The sequence below is a fragment of the Cordyceps fumosorosea genome, assembly GCF_001636725.1.
Source record: "Cordyceps fumosorosea ARSEF 2679 chromosome Unknown scaffold_17, whole genome shotgun sequence".
Lineage (NCBI taxonomy): Eukaryota > Fungi > Ascomycota > Sordariomycetes > Hypocreales > Cordycipitaceae > Cordyceps > Cordyceps fumosorosea.
In genome coordinates, this window is record NW_017387317.1 from 542,815 (window position 1) to 562,011 (window position 19,197).

Sequence of the window (19,197 nt, forward strand, 5' to 3'; positions counted from 1 at the left end):
CTCTTAAAAGAGTTCCGGTTGGGCACAGTCATTTGCGCCATTATTAATCCCCAACAAACTTCTCTAGAAAGCGAAAAGACTCATGACGTTTTGATATTTCTGCGCCTGATACTTGCCGCGCTTCCAGTACAACGATAACCGCTTCGGCATTTCAACTCCATAGCCCCCTCCTCTTGCCTTTCACCAACCCGCTCGCCATCACAGGTGAAGGCCCTCAAGCACCAATAGCGCGCACCCCAAACATGCCGCGCTCCAACTACGATGACGATAACGACTTCCGCGGCGGCCACGGCTCGCGCCGCAACCGCTCTCCGGACTACTATTCCGGCGCGGGCGGCGGTCCCGCCGTCGGCTTTGGCGACCCCGGCCGCCCCTTCCGCGACGATGCGCCGTACGAGCGCGACGAGATGACGCTGATGCCGCCCGCCCACAACAGCGCCCGCGCAAACTCGGTGCCGCCCGGCAACGCCCTCGCCTACCGCAACGGCTCCGAGTCGCCGCCGTACGCGCGCTCCCGCGGCAGCCACAGCCGGCACTCCCGCTCCCGCTCCCGCTACGACGATGACGACTCCTCCTCCTCCCGCGATCGTCGCCGTCGCGGATCCCAGAGTCCCATGAGCCGCGCGCGCCACACCGTCGAGGACAACTTCTCCAATTCCTCCGCGGGCATCGGCGCGGGCATTCTCGGCGCCGTGGTCGGCGGCTTCGTGGCCAACAAGGCGACCGAGGCGGCGTACAACCGCTCCGGTAAGGACGGCCACCAGCGCCGCCACAGCGACGAGAACAAGGTGCCGATGGCCGTGTCGACGCTGCTCGGCGCCGTCGCTGGTGGACTCGGGGCCAACGCCCTGGCCCACCACGTCGAGGACAAGCGGCGCGACCGGGAGCGCCCTCACAGAAGCAGGTACGAGGGGGAGCATATGCGAACGAGAGGACATGGAGGGGGTGATGCTGACGCGTGTCTGTAGGGATGACGACAGTGATTATGATGATCGACGCTCCCGCTCCCGCCGCGATGATTATGACGATTACGACGACCGCCGACGTGACGACTACAGACGACACAGAGATTGACCAACAACGACTTGAACCAATTTGATCGACCATGAAGATTATGACGTTTGACGGCCACCTTGCTGCTATCTAATGATGGAAATTGATAGAAAATCTTGAAAAAGGGAGGCTTTCTTCAGTCACGCTTTGCATTTGTGTCGGCCAGAGTTTGTTCATGCCCTTCCGATTTCCGTCTAATACAAGTTATTTACACCATTTCCTAATGCTTTCCTTACCGATTTTCAATATGCCACCAGATACTACCAGACTAGCAAGATATTCACAATCAAAAATATTTCCTCCTCCGTTAATCGTCACGCGGCGCAAGCATGGTGCTGTGCTTTTGCTCCTTTTGTCGCTGCTGCAAGACCTTGTGCTCACGCTCGACAATCACCTTGAAAAAGTGTACAATCTCCACCAGGGCCCTGTTCGCGTCCTCTGCCGCCCCAATCATGTCGAAGAGCGACTGGCTGTCCGCGAGCTGCTTCGCGATGACCGAATCGGGCTGACAAAAGGTGCGGATGCGCATCGCGCGCGCGTTAACCTTCATGGTGTGCAGCAGGCTGCTGACCTCAACCGGGTTGCACTGGCGTCGGCCGCAAAATGTAAACTCGTTGACATGCAGCGCTACGAGGTCGATCTGCGTCTCGAGGTCGAAGCGGAAGCCGACCACACGCGGTCGGCCCTGCTGGTACCAGGCATCTGTGATCTTTTTGAAGTTAATGGGCACGAGGCGTCCCTTTTCAAGCTCGCGCGAAATGTAGTTGTTCAAGGCGCAAGTGAGGTGATACTCCAGTTCGCAATAAAGCAGGCTCTGCTCCCTTGCATCAAGCGATATAAGAAGCTGTGCCCCCGATGCTTTTGCTTGCGGGAGCCGACGATGTGGATGGTGAAGCTCAGTCTAAATGGCAGGTTAGGTGAGGTCCAACGAAGAGCAGATTGTGGCATACCATGTCTTTAGCGATTTTCTTGATGCTATCCAAAATGCCAGCTCTCTTTTGAGGCGTCTTCCTTTCCCCGTCCAACCCAAGACTATCCTGCCCGGTCTTCTCGAGCCATCCGTTGTTACCAATTAGAGTCTTGCCGCCTTGTTTGACTGTGGGAAAGTCTTGCCCTCTGAAATACAGTGGCAGAGGCGAGAACATGGGACTTTCAGAGACCATTTCGGGAGGATAAAAAGCCTGCCGCTCCGATTCTGGGTTTCGTGAGGTTTTGATGGGGCTCCGCTGTCTTCTCATACCCTCTGCCAGGCTCTTGGATCTTCGCGGGTGATGCACCTCGCTGTTGGGGGCTCTAACTGGTTCATGTGAAAGCGGCGATACACCGGACCTGTAAATTTGTGTCCAGTCATTGTAAACATCGATCATGCCATCGTCACCCTGTTGCCACTGCTGGCTTCTCCTATTGCTAGGGATGTTCAGCGGCCTTGGAGGCTGTAGCTCCAAGGCGTGAGAAGAATATGAGGATAAAGATGGTCTTTCTTTTGCGTCTTTCCGCGCGGAAATGTTTGCACTTAGCGGGGATACGGCTGCATCAACGAGTTCCATCTGCGGTCTCTGTGGCTTGTTGATGCTCCGATTCAGGGTAGACACATCGATCCGAGCCAACGCCACCTTCTGTCGCCTCTTTGCTAGCGACTCATCATTTGAGCGAGGCATGAGTTCTGAAAATGTTGGGGAAACGACGTTTATGGTTTCGTGGGGCTTGAGCTGGCGCGCGGAGGACTCAATTTCAGATTGAAATCTTGAGGGAAGACCTGGGGATGAGCGCTTGCTGCCCTGGTCAATCATGTGTGATTTTGCTGAAGTCGGCCTCTCCATGTTAAGCTTTTGCGCAAAACTGCTGAGAATTAGGAGAGCGTAAAGGATTAAAGTTATTGGCCATACGCATCAGTGATTTTGTCCATCTGTGTCTCTGTGAGGTTCATTCGGATGTGCAGGGGCTGATTTATGTTGCGCTTTCTCGGTGAAAGAGATTTTGATCTTGAAGAATGCGGGCTACGCAGCGAAGATGATCGAATGGAATGCACAATAGGAGATTTGGGTTCGGAGCTCCGTTTGTCGGATTTTCTCTGTATTGATGCGGACGACATTTAATAACGGATAAGGCTACGAGGAGGATCTTGTTGTTGTTCTTGACTGCTGATCAAAGATTCTGGAATTTCGTGCCTAAAAAGAAGAAGTCGAAATTTTTCTGAGCGGCAAGCAGCAGGTAGAAGTTAGTAAAGAGCAAACGGCGCTGTCGGTCTGCTTGCCAGCTGGCAAGAGAGCGTCAAACGGGCAGGTCAGGTATACATTACTGAACATCTCATAGGTATCGTTTCTGGGTAAGATTGGAATGGCAAAATGTCACTGCAAAAATAGCCTTCTGGACTGTGTATGCACCTCAATACCCGCTCAAAGACAGGCTATTTATTTCACATGGGACTTGTTGACTTACAGCTCCGTTAATCATTTGCCATTTGATCAACTGGGGTTTAAATACTGCGGAAGTATTTCACTGATATGAAAGCTTCGCTTCTCACTCAATCTCGTTTCGACGCTCAGTATATTTTTTCGGCAACTAGCCAGGCAGGTTTCGTCCTGTCACGGGCTCGTACTTGTCACAGATTTCATCCAGTGAGGAAGCAGCCGTAAACCTCGCTATTTTCCGCTGCCTATGCACCCATAAACATCTTTAAATAAGCAAAAGACAGAGTCTCTCTTGTTCTTGATCGATTGTGGCAACGAAGCGAATCCTCGGCCAGTTCCGCAGATCTTATTACGGGATGTTAACTTTAAGATTCAAGACATGGTAGCAGATAAATCGCTATCAAGATACCCCCGCATATTGTATCATCTTTGCAAAGCCGGGCGGGCTGGTTTCGTGTAAGTGATGCCTCAATTACCGAAGTAGTTCCCGAGCGACCCAACCTGTTTGGTGGACCGCAAAGCTCTGGACGAGACACAACACCACAACGAGGCGGCGCGAAAGTACCGACAATTCCTCCGGGGCGTTCAGATCATACTGATAAATTTTTAGTGTTCCGCTCGGTGCTTCCAGGAGTATTGTCCGCACGAAGCGAAGCGGACTCGTACAAGGCAGTATTATTGGTTTGCTGCTGAGGGTGCTCCTTTGATGCGATCGGTCCGCGTCGTCCATTGCTTATCTACATTGCATAGCCCGTCTGGAAGAAAATTCTACGGACGTCTGTTGTGATAGCTGCCGTCAGCACTTGGCCAGAGTCTCCGCTCAGTGCCTTTGTCCTGATAAAAAATCAGCGTCAGTCAAAACAACAGGACACCGAGACAAGTCACGCAAGGCACGTGAACCCATCTGGGAGACAGTGCCAGTTGTTTGAAATCCATCCACAGGAAGTCCATGTGCATGAATGATAGCGAATTCATGCTCTCAGATTAGCCACGGAGGTGGCGGCATGTGGTACAGCTGGTCCGGATAGCGTTGGGGTTTGCGCGTCTGCCGCCCTTTCTATCCGATATAATATTGATACTAGGCCAGGGCACAGCTGAGCGGCAATGTGACATGGGCGGGAACAAACATCGGCTCTTTCTCACCTGTAAGACTGTGACCCAGAATAGCTGTCGATAGAACGGCCACTCGTAAGAGTGATACAGGGGGGGGATCAATGGGACGCGGATCTGGTGCATGGCAGAAGTAGTGCAGTGCGTCATACAGAAATCGGGCTATTACTACCCGTTAATGTTAGCTACTTGAAAACTACCGTGCGAGACAGCCGACTGACTTCGGTGGCTGACGGCCAGTGCATTGTCGACGAGGTCAACGCAGCTCAGCCAGTGTACTGCCTTGTACCCTTCCTGTATGGGCCTAGATTGAACGCCGCCCCCGCAGAAGCTAGGTATGTATGTACATACATACATACATAGCTCCCTAACAATGCCAAGTCATGGACAGTTTCTCAGGCTACCCATAACCTCTAACGAAAGGCTTATTAGGCTGCCCCAGAAACTTCGGCGGATGGGTGGGGCGGGGTGCTAACACAGCGCATTTTCATGTCGTAGCCGAACAGAACTTGCCCTGGAACACCAGAAGCAAGTCGGTGCCACAGGAGCTGACTGAGAACTATTGAGAACGGGTAACCCGCCGGCGGTCAGTCAGAGCTCATTTTCCGTGTTCCCATAAATTGCAAATGGAACAACGTCTCGGTTCAGTTATCGTAAATTCCGGCTCAAAGAGGAAGAGGCTGCTCGTTCATTCACTTCCCGAATCTGCTGCCGGGCTTTTAGCTCGGCGGCCAGGACCCCACCAGCAGTCTCCTCCACTGGTTTGGTTCATCAGGGCACCAAGCCAGCAAGCCATTCCTCTCTCCGTTTACCAGTATCCATCCATCCACTTCCACACGCCGTCTCGCCTTTCCGGCCGTCATCGCCCAATAGGCTCCCTTCAATAGGCTCTCGAGCGAATGCAATGCGACTGGTTTCCCCTCCATTTAGTCCGGAAGGCTGTCTGGGGCGCGAGCCGTTTTCCATTTTCTACGAAAATGTTCAAGTATATATTCAACGCCAGCCTGGGCTGGTCATGCACGATGCCGTTCTGTGCTTCCCCTGATGCCGCGCGGGACTCTACAGCCTCCTCCTGCTCCGAGTTTAAGCAATCTTCTGTCGTTTGTCCTTGAAGGCAAATAATTACTTAATTTCTCCCCCGCTACATATTTTGCCGTGCCTCTCTGCAATAGCAAACATGGCGTTACAACAACAAACGGCTTCCCAGGCGTCCCACTATGACATCGGTGAGCACTTTGCACTGCTGCCGCTGCCAAACATCGTAGCCACTGACACTTCCCTATTCAGTTATTGTCGGAGCTGGCCCTGTCGGCTTGATGCTTTCCACATGCCTCGCCCGCTGGGGTTATAAAATCAAGCACATCGATAACCGCCCGGAGCCGACGGCCACAGGCCGCGCTGATGGCATCCAGCCACGATCGCTCGATTTGCTCCGTAACATGGGCCTTAAGTCAGCTATCATGGCACACAAGCCTGCTCGTGTCTTTGAGGTTGCATTCTGGGACCCCTCTGATACTTCATCCGGTATCCAGAGGACGGGCACCTGGGCTTCGTGCCCTGACTTCGTCGATGCGCGCTACCCATTCACTACATTGCTTCACCAGGGCCACATTGAACAAGTTTTTCTTTCGGACCTCGAAAAGAACGGCGTCGAGGTACAACGTCCGTGGACTATCACTGGCTTTCAGTCGGACGAGTCTCAAAGTCCTGAACACCCTGTCACGGTGCAGCTTGAGCATGTGGATGGCAACGTCAAGGAGCAAATACATGCCAAGTATCTTTTCGGTGGCGAAGGCTCCAGGTCGTTTGTCCGTCAGCAGTTGAATATTGGTATTCGTCACAAGGATCCAATTTCCCATGTTTGGGGTGTCATGGATGGTGTTGTGCAAACAAACTTTCCCGACATCAAGGTGAGCAACCCCTTGGCTCGATCGCTTTGGCAGCGTATTGAACGGTGTTTAGATGAAATGCACCATCCATAGCCATCATGGATCGATCATGGTGATTCCTCGCGAAGATAACATGGTGCGCTTGTATATCCAAATTGCATCGTCCACGGATCCGGATTGGAACCCTCGCAAAACAGCCACCGCAGAACAGGTCCAAGAATCTGCCAAGAAGATTTTCCAACCCTACTCGATTACATGGGAGCGAGTGGAGTGGTACTCAGTATATCCCATTGGACAGGGCCTGTCTGATCGCTATTCTCTAGACCAACGTGTCTTTCTTGGCGGCGACGCCTGCCATACCCATAGCGTAAGTGTCGGCATTGCTCCGCTAGGAAAGTGTACTAACATCCGTATAGCCCAAAGCTGGCCAGGGCATGAATACGGCTTTCTTGGATGCACAGAACTTAGCTTGGAAGATACATGCCGTGGAGGCTGGCTTCGCTACGCGCGATATTCTCAAGACATATGAGGTGGAACGTCGTAGTGTTGCTGAAGCTCTGCTAGACTTTGACAACCGCTATGCAAAGCTGTTCTCACAACGACCTCCAGAACAAGACGACGTCGAGGCGGCATCAAAATCTCATACTGCAGATGAAATGACTGATAGCGAATTCATCAAGACATTCAAGGAATCTTGCGAATTCACGAGCGGATACGGCGTCTCTTATGGGCCCAACGAGCTCAATTGGTCGTCGAAGCATGTGGCTCAGTCACCATTGATCCATCCTACCGGAACAACGCTTACGACAGGCCGCATTTTCAAGAACTCTGACGTGACGAGAGTTTCTGACGCGAACGTTGTTCATCTTGAACAGGAGGTGCCGTGGAATGGATCTTTTCGGTTATTTCTCTTTGCCGGCAACCCTGGCAAAACTGCGACTGCTGTTGCTGATTTCGCCCACTACATGCAAGATACCCGCTCCTTCTACGCCAGCTATCTGCGAGAAGACATTGACGATGTGTCGCATCATGAGAGACATAATCCTCACAGCAAATTCTTCACCATCTGCACTATCCTCGCCGCTAAACGCCACCACATCGAGATCGAGAAACACCTTCCTCCGCTCTTGGCACGATACCGAGATCATGTATACGCCGATGACCGGTGGGATCGACATTTTCCAAACGCTGATGCCACAGCGCATGCTCGTATGGGCCTAGACCCAGAAGATGGCGGTGTCGTCGTTGTTCGACCCGATGGTTATGTCGCCATTGTCGTGCGCCTAGTTGAGGGCAGCGGTACGGTGGAAGCTCTCAACGATTATTTCTCAGCATTTTGTACCAAGAAGATGGGTGGCCTCACGGCGCACTTGTAAGTACCCCAAGTTCCCGACGTGATGAAGAACGGGTCCTGACTGGTTCTCTAGGGCAGACGGGACAGCAGCATCTCGATGCGTCGACCTCGGAGGCTGGAGGCATGCAAAAAGTCCCGGTATTTCTATTTAAGTCTGTCTGTCTTGCAGCAGCCAATATCCCCTAGGTGGCTAGCAAATGCTTTGGCGTGACGTTTGCGAGGCGGTAAAGGAGATATCGACCCCAGTTGTAAATATTCAGTCGTTCATTTGTAAACACATGCTGGCGCAAATACTGCGCCAATGAGCTAAGCAAAAAAGTCAATATGTCTCGGTATCCTTCTACCCTCGGGCGACGATGGTTTGGTTGTTGAAAGTGCACGCGTGTGTATGAAGTATCATTCTCATTTCATCTCTTGCCTGAGATTCGTCATAAAGGCATACCTTGCTAGAGCTCCCTGAGTGAATGCTGTTAAGCCAGCGCGTACAGGCAGCTGTGAGGTGGCGTGAACTGGGTGCCCCACTAGAATCCCCTGGCGCATTCTGCCGGTATTCTGCCGGCGCATTCCCTCCACTGTAGCAACAACTGAGATCCGGTGCCAGCACCTTCACTTCACATCATTCTCAGTCGCTTTCCAGCATCTAATAACGAATAATGAACAAATAGTCATATAGAGGCAAGAAACAACGGGAAACAATTCCTTCAGTCCTTTTTCTAACAAAGGTATAGGGGCCAGGAGATCTTGACTTCACCGCGTTGGAGTTTCGTTTTTCTAGGCATGATAGGAAACATTCGGTCGGCACTCGGTGATGCCGTTGGAAAGCTTTGTAAGTCACTATTTCGTGTCGCTATTAGACTTCTTCTGACCTCTCAGTTCGCCATGATCATGCCGCCGCGCATACCCGGGAAAAGGACCCCATGGCGAAGCGCCTCAAACTCAGCGCAGCACCAGTGGCTCGCGACGGAGACGGCTGCACGGAAGTCAAGGCAGGATTTCTCCATGAAGTCTCGGACCTAAAGTCAAGTGAGGTCAAGAACTCGTCGCCCGCCGGCGATGCGAGTCTGGGCAGCCACTCTCTACCCTCGCCACCTCCGTCACCAAAGAAGCGCGAGGTGCGTCAACCGCACAGCAAGGCGCGATGGTTCATCAATAAATTTCGGTCGTACTCAGACGATAGGGGGGTTGGACTGAGTCTCGACGATTCTTTTGATGTGACGTACACAAGGCCTTCAACTAGAGACATCTTCAAAAAGAGGCGTCGACTCGCCTCGCGTCAGACGCCAAAACGGCCTGGGATGTCACAGCTTCCCATGCCTGTCAGATTTACAGACAATAAAAGGAATATGGAACAACCCAAGCGGATAATGCCGGTCTCAGACGAACTACCCGACCTTAAGAAGTTGACGCTTGAGACTGAGCCAATAATTTCGACAGCGGCAGATAAGAGGTTTGCTGAACGATTTTTTGCTCCGAGAGAAGTCTTTGACTATGTCCCAAGCTATTCAAAGACGCGTGAACAGCCGGTCAATCATGACGATCGCATTGATGCCATCCTTGATGAGAAGCAGCCATGGTCGCTCGAGCTCAATACCGCCAAGGCAAAAGTTCTCGAGGCACAACGCAAACCGCAAGTCTCAGATGAGGACATCACCCGCGAGTACGTCACGCATATGCAACTACACAAAATCCGGGCTCCCTGTCGACCATTGTTGCATTCATTATCCGACCAGATATGCAAGAGGACCATTAGTACGATACATGCGAGCCCAGATGCTGTCCTCGCAAAGGCGGCTGACTCGACACCTCTGCATCGGCATGACTTTTGTAGGGTTATACCGAAGACGGAGTGGCTTAACGACGAAATTGTCAACGGAGTTTTGTCCTGGCTGGACCAGGCAGTCAACCACATTGGCGGCGTCGACGACCCGAAGACCCAGACGAGAAAATGCCTCGTCATGACATCATTTTACTATAAGCAGATAAAAACGGCCTGCAAAAACACACAAAGGACGTTGAAACGAAAGGGGGTCACAAAGGATAATTTGCTCAGTGTCAACACTATCTTGCTGCCAATCTGCGAACATTCGCATTGGACGTTGATGGTCATCAACCCGTCGAAAAAGACGGTCGCCCACATCGATTCATTAAATCCTCGTGGGACTAGGTCGGTGACGGAACTTGCTCTGATGTGGATGAAGGACGCGTTGGACGACAAGTTTGTGGCTACGGAGTGGAAAACGATTACGTATAATCACCCCGCGCAGACAAATGGATACGACTGTGGTGTGCATACGATATGCAACGCAATATGCGTTGCTGTTGGTGTCGATCCGTCCGTGGCGTACAAGGCTACGGACATGCCTGCACTGCGAGTGCAAATGTCGGCGGTGCTGGTGAATGGTGGATTCACTGGAGAGCTGGATCTTTTGGGATTCTAGGTCCTTGTATGCATGAGAGCACACTATGTTGTTTTGTACTATTCTGTTTGCTATTCAGCACCGATATCCCTCCGCGCCATCATTGAATATAACGCAACACTTGCTCTTACTAGAGCAGCCCGCTATCTCCCGCCCAGATGGCAGTGAAACCAACGTTGAGTCCACTTACGACAAACTCAGCCTTGTTTCATCCGATGATTAGAGTTTCTTTGTTGTCGCTCTAGATGGACGTTTTCTCGTAGATACACATTCGCTCGCAGATGCACCGATGGCTTGACCGCCAACCGCCACCACAATTGAAATTGTCGGCCAACAGAGCGGCTTCCGGAGGCGGCCGTTGAAGGGGGGTGTACAGATCAACGGGGGACGCGGCTTGGCAAGGCCTCTGGTTGGCGGAAAGTAATAATTACGCGAATTATGAGGCTTTTAAAATTGAAAAGGGGATTAGTTTCAGCCTTGTGGCGCGACTTATGGGCAAAAGGGTTGATACGGGAACGAATTTTAGCAGAAGCCCTTGTTATTCTCGTCTCTGATGGTTGCGGCAAGGCTAACTCACTCACTATCCGTACTAACTAAGTTGATGGTTTGTGTGGGCGGGAAGATTTTTGACAGCCTCTTGTGGGTCGCCCAGCCGTTCGGAACCGATGAAGTCGGTCCGGCGTTGCATGAGGCTGAATTCGTGAGGCTTGACGAATCCGTCAGCAGATAGTGGCAAGAAGGGAAGAATCAGGAGACGGATGCAATCAATTCGAGGAGGTCGAGGGCAAGAGATACATGGAACTCTCAAGCCAGATCAGGGAACTCGCGCGAAGAGCACTGACACGTCACATCGTTAACTACGGTACGTACTTGCACTCACCTTCGACATAAAGGCTGCTCCGACATCCGGATGGGGAACCTTAATGTACGGGACGAAGACTTGTCGAGTCGCCGATTCGAATGGGCGGCAGGCAACCATAACCATAAACAGTGCTGTGCGTCGTAATCGTAATCTTTGGCTTTGCTTGGCAGCATTCTATTCGACACATACGAGCCAAACTCGCACGACATCCCTTTGACATCCTAGCCCCGGCTCAATCGCGGCGGGGAGGCTCATCGCGGGCTGACAGCTCGCCGGACCACGGGCAGACCGGGCCTCCGGCAAACTACGGTGCGGTGCTGGCGTCGGCGAACCGCCAGACGCGTGGCGTGGCGTCGTCGGCGGTCTGGCCGGGTTAGCAATGCGCGACGCGGGGGCGGGTGTCAGGGTTTGCGAGGAGCATTGGTGCCAAGACCGTGATGCTGCCCGGTTTGGTTGAGGCAATGCGAAATCGTGCGGAGAGATGTGGCCAGAATTGGCAGTTGACGCGTAAGTTAGAACGGCTTAAGCCCTGAAATCGAGAGCCGCCGACATCCGGAGGCGCAGATTAGACAGACAGGCCACATTTTGTTCGGCAGTGCCTAGCTGAACTTTAAAAACACATCTTTACAAGAGAACCTCCATCCACAACTAGCATGTAGGGGGTAGTTACTGTTGACTACGGGACGGCCATTTAATTGGCCTCGTGCAAGCCAGTGATCAAGGTTGAACACACTTCTGTACATCCATGTATCTACCTTTCTCACGAGTTTCGAACACATGTATCAAACTAATGTACCAGGCTGCGCAGTGTGTCCCACAATGTAGGGAAAGGGGTCCAGACAGACCAGAAGGACAGCGATACCCAGTAACTAACAAGTATCCGTACACTTTGTTGAACGAGAAAGAGCCAAGAGGCTTCTTGGGGCCAGTGACATGCTTTTTTTAGGTCGCGTGCCCCGTTCAGCCCAACAACGCCAGAGGATAGGCTTTCCATTTACTCTTGGCAGATCAATGAATTGGGCATAATTAACCCACTACGATCGGGGACATTTACCCAATTCATGCACAATAATACTTTTGCTATTCATGCATGGGCACTTAAATAGGGTTTATCGACAGGGAATTTGCCACATCTCAGGCCATCTCGACCAAGCACGCATAAAGTGGCGCCACAGTCCAGAGTCAATTTCTCTCTGCGTTTCCTGATATGAAACAAGCAAGGCCTTCTGCCTTCTGGGGACCGTGGGGGTTGACGTGCGGGCTTCCCGTCCCTGCTGGAGCAACCTACATCGGACCGGTTTGGCGAAACCTAGATGTCCCCTACGGTGAAAAGCGTAAGCTGAGCGGACAAGTTTCCTTGATACGTCGCCCAACAAGAACCTGTGGCTTCACTAGGCTTTCACTGCATCTCGGCCACCACGCCAGCCGCCACTAGAATCGCGAGTCAACGGTCCCCCGTATAGGGGTCCCAAGGTTGCAAAGCTCATCGGTGAGCAAGCTGATTGGCAGGCGAAAAGTTTCTTGCTGCCGCACATGAAGTTGAAGACGGACAAGCGGGTTCGCCAGTGTGGTAGTCGATGTGGCCTCTCGCACACCATGTGATCCAGTCAAGACGTCAAGTGCCGAACCCAGAATGCATGCTCGAATCTCGGGTATGAACTTTTGCGCGCAGGTCGCAGGCTTTCTGCTGTAACGGAACCGACTCATGCATGAGGCAAACTGCACACACATCTTCACGGACAGATGAGAGGGTGAGGTATTGATTACCCGATGCTCCTGGCTCCTGTGGTTGCAAGATCTGCCATACCACGGACACGCTGGTCATCACGGTCGCGCCACCATGGTTTCCATAACCTTCCATGCAGACAGACTCTTGCAAAAAAACTTGCTCGATCGACAACAAAATTTTTCTTACGATGTTCTGCATTGCAGTGCTGTCAAAGGCAACACTGTGCGTTGCTTCGACAGACGGTCTAGGTAAATGGGGGTTGGGGGCTGAAGACCTCCGCTAGTGGGGAATACCACCTGGAAAAGCGGACGATGTTCAACCATGTCCCGCAAGACCAACCACTCATCACTCCGTTGCGCGGTCAACACTTGGGACGGATCACGATTGGTTTGCTGATGCTGCGGTTGAATGAGCCAACCCGGCCAGAAAACCAAACCTCGCATGGCCACCCTCCACGTCGGCGGTGCACCTTGCAGGAGGATTCATGTGCCGTGTGCAAGTGGATGGAAACGTGCTTCGCATGTATGTAGTCGCCAGCAAGGGATCCCTCCATCCAACGGCAACACCTCTCGTAATAGGAATGGTACCCGAAATGTAGCTCCGCAGATGGTGATGGGGGTTTGTGTGCATCCTGGGTGAGGGGACGATGAAAATAATACAAGGTCAAGGTATCGGTGTCGCAATGCTCGAACGAGATGTCCATAGTTTTCCAGTCCGAACCACCAGTCTGAGTGGACCGTGTCGGGGAACCAAGAAATGTTCACCAAAAAGAAGAAGGTGAGTGGTGAGAGCAAGGCAAGGGGATACCACCAAATGTGACGTTGAAGGAGAACTATTTTTACAGTTTTGCAGTCGAGGCGGAGATGCAGCGAAGCGGAACTCGGCACTGGTAGCTATTTTAACACAGAGAATTAGCATTGCAGCTATTTTAGCATGGGGGCGCTATTCCTTGGGCAGTTGAAAAAGTTGCCACCACCAAGGTAAATAGTTATTATTGAATGGTGGCATTATTCTTTCTGTACCGTTTGGCTTTATTACACCGAGTAATGAAGTATAGCGTGCCAAGCTTCAGTCGAGCAAAAGGACCCTAATCCTACCTACTAGGCTCATGATCCGGCGATAGTTGTGCCAAAATAAGAGAATGATGGGCTTTCCTTCTCTGGTCGGGCTGCCATTGTGATCTAGTTACGAGTTAGTGTTCGCAAGTGGTTGAAACTCAAAAGCTGAATCAGTTTAGACGTTTACCAAGTCCAACTGTAGCTGACTGACTGAGACGCGCGGCTCACTGTGTCGGTGCTGATGGGAGATACCCGCTTAGCACCATGTTCCAGCAGAACGAGAGCAAGAGATGAGATCATCGGGGCCATTCGATGTGTACGATGACTGGCTTGGAGGTGAATCTCACAACGGCCCACGGATCGCCACACATCCTGAGCCACACGGGATATCATTGCCTATGATGGCAGGCCGTGTGCTAGTTCAACTGCTAGTCAACTAGCCTAATAAGTTAACCGAATGGCTTGAGACTCTGCTTGGCAGTTGAGGGAAACATGGCCTGTGTTGACGTTGGCAGCGAGCGAGTCGTCAGTAGTTAGGAGGAACTTGTCGCGACATGATAAATTGTTCGTCGCCAAGTTCGAGGCAGTTAGCAAACAATTTTGGCGAAGAGGCACGTGGGCGGTGCCTGGTAATTCTCGGTCCGGGTTTGTTTTACCGCCTTCACTGCCTTGGTACGATACAGCGACAGGGCTTTGGGGAAGGCGAACTGCTGGGTGTAATATTCCGACTTACGGTCTCTAACAAACCAGCCACTAAGCGAGGGGCCTAATAAATGAGACCGCAAAGCCGGCGCTTGACAGAATCTGGGCCTCGCTGCACTTGTGTTAGCAGACAAGCAAGCCCGTCGAATTCAGCGCGTCCTCACTTATTAGTCTAATAGTATCCGTAGTCGAAATCAACCCCAAGTATCCGCAGGCGAGCATTCATTTCGGCAGCGGCCGTCGCCAAGGCGTCGGCGGGACTTGGTGAGGAGGGGGGAGGCGAGCTCCGGCCTAGGGACATGCATACGGAGTACACACGGCATGACCGATGGTCGTACGACCTTGGTAGCGGGCCTAGGAAGAAGCGCCGTTTATTAGTTACTGGTACGTGTTGCGAAACAATGGCGCAGGGATATTAAAATTTTCTTTTCCTCTCGAACCGCTGCATGTTGCTCGATAGCAGGCGCGGGCGCGGGCGCCGACGCGGAAAAAATCTGCTCTTGAGTAATGGTTAACGGGCAATGAATGGGTCAAGGGCCATGGGGCTTTATTGGAAAGAGAAACAGGCCACGGTGGAATGGACCACTTGGTGATCAAGACATGAATCGGCGCCGACGGAAGGCCGGCTATTTTTCGTGGAGAAGCAGTGGAAGGGAAGAAGAAAAGAAGAATCGTCAGCGAGGTACGTATGCGAGCAGAAGGTTAGTCGCGGGCCGTTTGGTGACGCAGGGGTTACACAGATGTCCGGGAATGCCGTGGCGGTCATGTCAGTCCCAGCGTTTGCAGGCGTGACTGTGAGTAACGTTTTATTCACTTTATGATTCATTTATGATTTATCTTATAATCCATCATCTTTTCTTTTGTGCGTTTAATAAACTCAAGAGCGGCTGACTCATTTGCGAGAGCGAGATTTGGGCTTTGTTCTTGTTCGGGGCCGAATGCGCGGGTCGTCGTCGACTTTTGTGTTACAGTAGCGTTGGGGGGTGGTTGGCGGCTTTGTCGTGCAGGTAACTATGGATGTACATACATAGCAGCCCTGAGACCCTGGGACCTGGGAGGCACCTAATTCCTTTATGGTGGTGGTGGTGGTGGTGGCGGCGGCGGCGACCACGACGACCACGGGAGGCCAGGGTTCAAAATACAGCCTACCTACTGATGCGTACAAGGCTTTGCGCACGCCACCTCAACGGTGAAAAGGCGTAAAGCAGGGTGTTAAGTGACAAGCGACAGGTCAATTCAGGCAAGAAACGGAGACCGGTGTACGGATATTCGCACCTCCTTGGTAGACAAACAAGGGGTGACATGCCGTTGAGAGCCACGGCCTTGATCCATTGGACCATGGCCGCGATTTGTTCTAGAATGTCGAGGGCCGAGCGGGCGCTCCTGTTTCCTGGATGCCCAGGCGGCGTTGTGCCCTTGCAGCCTTATCTGGATTTCAATCTAGAAATATTTAAGAAGGAAATAAATTAAGTCTTGCTCGTTTGCTTCGTCGAAAGAACTGGAGTCAATAAAGAGGCTGGAATGAAGAACCGAGGCCCTTGCTACATAGCTGCCGAAAGGACTCCTTCATGTGCTTCGTGAATGAACTAGGCAGTGATAAGTCCCGGTACAGTTTTGTTGGGCACTCTAATAAACATTTGTAAAAGTTTGTTCCCTCGTGGGCTTCTCCCCGCTATGCGGAGCAAAGGGCGCCTGTTCCATGACGTTGAGCAACGAGCGGTCACGTCCGTGGACTTTCTCTTCGAGGAAAAATACCATGCGGGTGCCCCAGCACAGACAATTTGCCACCAATTCAACAAGGCCTGGAAATGTTAAAAAGCCGCCATGCAAAATGGACGCTGGCGCCCACTGAACGAATAGCGGGAATGGGACCTCCCATGGGGCTACATGGCCGCTCACTGACTGACGAACCCACTGTCCTGGTTCAATGGGCTCGCAACTTTTCTAGCGTCCTTCTAGCGCCGGGTCAGTGCTCAGTCTCTGTTTTTGCTTGATTGGCCGCTGGTTTGAAGTGTAGCCAGCTTTTGGTTGGTCAGTTGGTCAGCTGGCGATCCACTGGCAGTGTTGCTCCACTTAATGGGCCCATCTTTCTTGCCCAGAATGGCCAAGCTCTGGGTCGTCGGACATCCTTGCAACCAGCAAGGCCGTTGTCAACTGGTCGGTAATGACTTGTATTCTGGAAAAGAGTCGTTGTCGTCGTCGCATAAACGCCATTGTGCTGACACGGACATTCTCATCCTCAGCGTGCAAGGATGGCATGATACTGCTCTGGTTTGCTGCACTGCAGCGATTCTGAAAGTCGTTACCCGAACCGGTGTGTCCCCATTCGCCCGTCAACTGGAATGCCTGTAGCGCCGCATTTTGATGCCATGCGCGCGCTACCAGCAATCATTTCAGTGCCGGGCTTGGACGAGTCCTACTTAGCCATCTACAAAAACCAGTAAACTAACTCAACATGCCTCTGGCTGTTCACAACGGAGGTTCCTTCTGCCCATACCAGCGAGCCCACCAGTTGCGTCAGAAATACGGGGCATTGCACAGCCCGACCCATCAGGGAGGTGCATCGACTCGGTTTCAAAGGGTCACAATGGAATTTAGTTCTCATGAGTTATGCTGGCTATTGACTAGTAACAATAGAAAGATATCAAGACGAAGAATATTCGCCCATTCAATCTCCGAGTCGGACGCCATCCCTTTGCCAGAGTGCAGGGTTGTGATATTAAGACCTGGTACACAGGACTTTGGTAGGTAGTTACCTTATGTATGTACCTATAGCGCCTACATATGTACCTAGTATATCAACTTAGCAGGTCTGCGAAGGTACGGAGTACTTTGATTACCGTTGAAAATGCCTGAGAAGCGCAGGTATCGTGCAAGTGTCAGACCTTCTGGCCGACGCCCACAAAAGGTCGTAACCCGCCTCTCGCCATTCAATGCGTGCATCACCCCATGGTCCAGTTATTATGACTACAGGGTCGCGATAGAATAACACGGCAATCAATGAATACATATCCGTACATGCTTGCCGATGGAGGTATGCGGGTGGTTTAGTGATAGTGTCCTGGCGGTTGGACACTGAATTATTCGTACCACCACATCCCAAAATACGATGCCACGATGCAGCTGTCGAGAGGCACTTGCCCGCCGCTGCATGCTTCAAATGGCACAACACACGACAGCAGCGCACTATCCGTGTCACAGTGTCACCTGGCCACCATGCTGAAATGGCATGTTGACAGCATGATGTTGGGCGGCTCGCAAAAAAGGGTTGACTGGGGCTTGCGTGTTCTAGAAACAACGTGGGTGGCGCTGAAAGGCTGTCGGCCGGTACATGCGATTCAAGGCCGCGCAGGGGGAAGCGCAGACGAGGGCGCGTATATTCGTACTGACCGATGGGGGAGATCCCAGTCAAGTATTGAAAATCCCATGATGCATTCACGAATAAAAAAAAAATGCATGCCATCTGCCATCTATCAGCGTCTCAAGCCCAGCCGTCACTGCTTGAGTGACCAGGTCGGCTTCTTGCAGACATGGTTCATGAGAACACTGCCAACCGTGCTTCGAGGGCCAGCCAGGCTTCTCGCATCATCCACCCACAGACTTGTTCTTCTGGCGGCCTGAGAGGAGCAGGGGAGGGGATGGGAGGATGGGGGCAGGGGGGCTTGAGAGGGTCCTGGCTCTTCACTGCTGGTGCTCTCGCTCTCCCCGGACTTGACTTTTGCTCATCGCCTCGACGCTGAACAAGCCAGGCAGAAAAAAAAAAGCTCCGATCATATCCTCCTTTTAGGCCCCCCCCCCCTTCCTCTTTCCTTCGCTGTTGCTTCCACCCGACTTTCGCCCAATGTTCCAAAACCTTGATGGGTGTATGCCCGATTGCCTTACCAGACACCCCCCCTGCTCCGTTACAAAACTCGGTCGCTCCCACGGTTCTTCCAACCTGTTTCCCGTTTTTTGACTTTCTAATAATAAGTGGCAGACGACCACCAAGCCTATCTACCTCTCTCCTAGCGCATCACCCCCCCTGCAAGCCACCAAAACTAGAAGTTGCTGGTAGAACAACTTATTAACCACCACCAACCACCAACCACCAACCACCAACCACTATTCGAAAACCATTGCCTCCCCGCTTCCACTGGCCGCCCTTTCCTCTCTACTGGCACGCACATCACGCATACTCATCCTCATCAACTCTGCATTCCCAGCGACCCGGTCTCTTCTCGCCATCACCATAATAGGGTTCAGCCGCATCGCTGCACTTTTTTTTTTTCTCTTCTTACCACAAGTCCTTCTGTCGCACACAGTCGGCCCTGTTGTCCGACGTCGGCAAGCGACCTCATCGTCCACTCGCCTCTCCTCCCCAGCATCCGTTACCGGTATTCTGGTCCAGACATCTTGGTCGCACCGCCCTGTGCACCTGTACGCCCTGCTCGCAAACCTAGCCCAACTCTTCCCATCACATACAAAACGACTTGACCACGCGCCTCCACGCTCTCACCCGCGGCCTCTGTTGCACCCTCCCAAGCGAGTCGCTCCCTGCTGCCTCTCTTGGTCTGCTGCAATCACTGGTCCGCCGTCTCTAGAATCACAACCCTTCGCGGGACCCAAAGTAGAC

At 52.4% G+C, this 19,197-nt stretch overlaps 3 protein-coding genes across 3 annotated transcripts; 2 read left to right on the forward strand and 1 right to left on the reverse strand.

The window, feature by feature from the left end:
• Positions 1-242: 242 nt before the first annotated feature.
• ISF_06612 (hypothetical protein) lies at positions 243-1,074 on the forward strand (the record flags this gene model as incomplete). Its single annotated transcript, XM_018850216.1, has 2 exons — positions 243-904; positions 969-1,074. 2 exons carry the CDS (start codon positions 243-245, stop codon positions 1,072-1,074), a joined length of 768 nt encoding a protein of 255 aa, XP_018702704.1.
• A 286-nt stretch (positions 1,075-1,360) lies between these two features.
• Positions 1,361-2,216, reverse strand: ISF_06613 (hypothetical protein; the record flags this gene model as incomplete). The annotated part of the gene is made up of 2 exons (XM_018850217.1): positions 1,361-1,954; positions 2,004-2,216. 2 exons carry the CDS (start codon positions 2,214-2,216, stop codon positions 1,361-1,363), a joined length of 807 nt encoding a protein of 268 aa, XP_018702705.1.
• Positions 2,217-5,751: 3,535 nt separating this feature from the next.
• On the forward strand, positions 5,752-10,255 carry ISF_06614 (phenol 2-monooxygenase; the record flags this gene model as incomplete). Its single annotated transcript, XM_018850218.1, has 8 exons — positions 5,752-5,800; positions 5,862-6,484; positions 6,537-6,830; positions 6,880-7,835; positions 8,546-8,643; positions 8,691-8,929; positions 9,338-9,474; positions 9,646-10,255. 8 exons carry the CDS (start codon positions 5,752-5,754, stop codon positions 10,253-10,255), a joined length of 3,006 nt encoding a protein of 1,001 aa, XP_018702706.1.
• Positions 10,256-19,197: the final 8,942 nt, after the last annotated feature.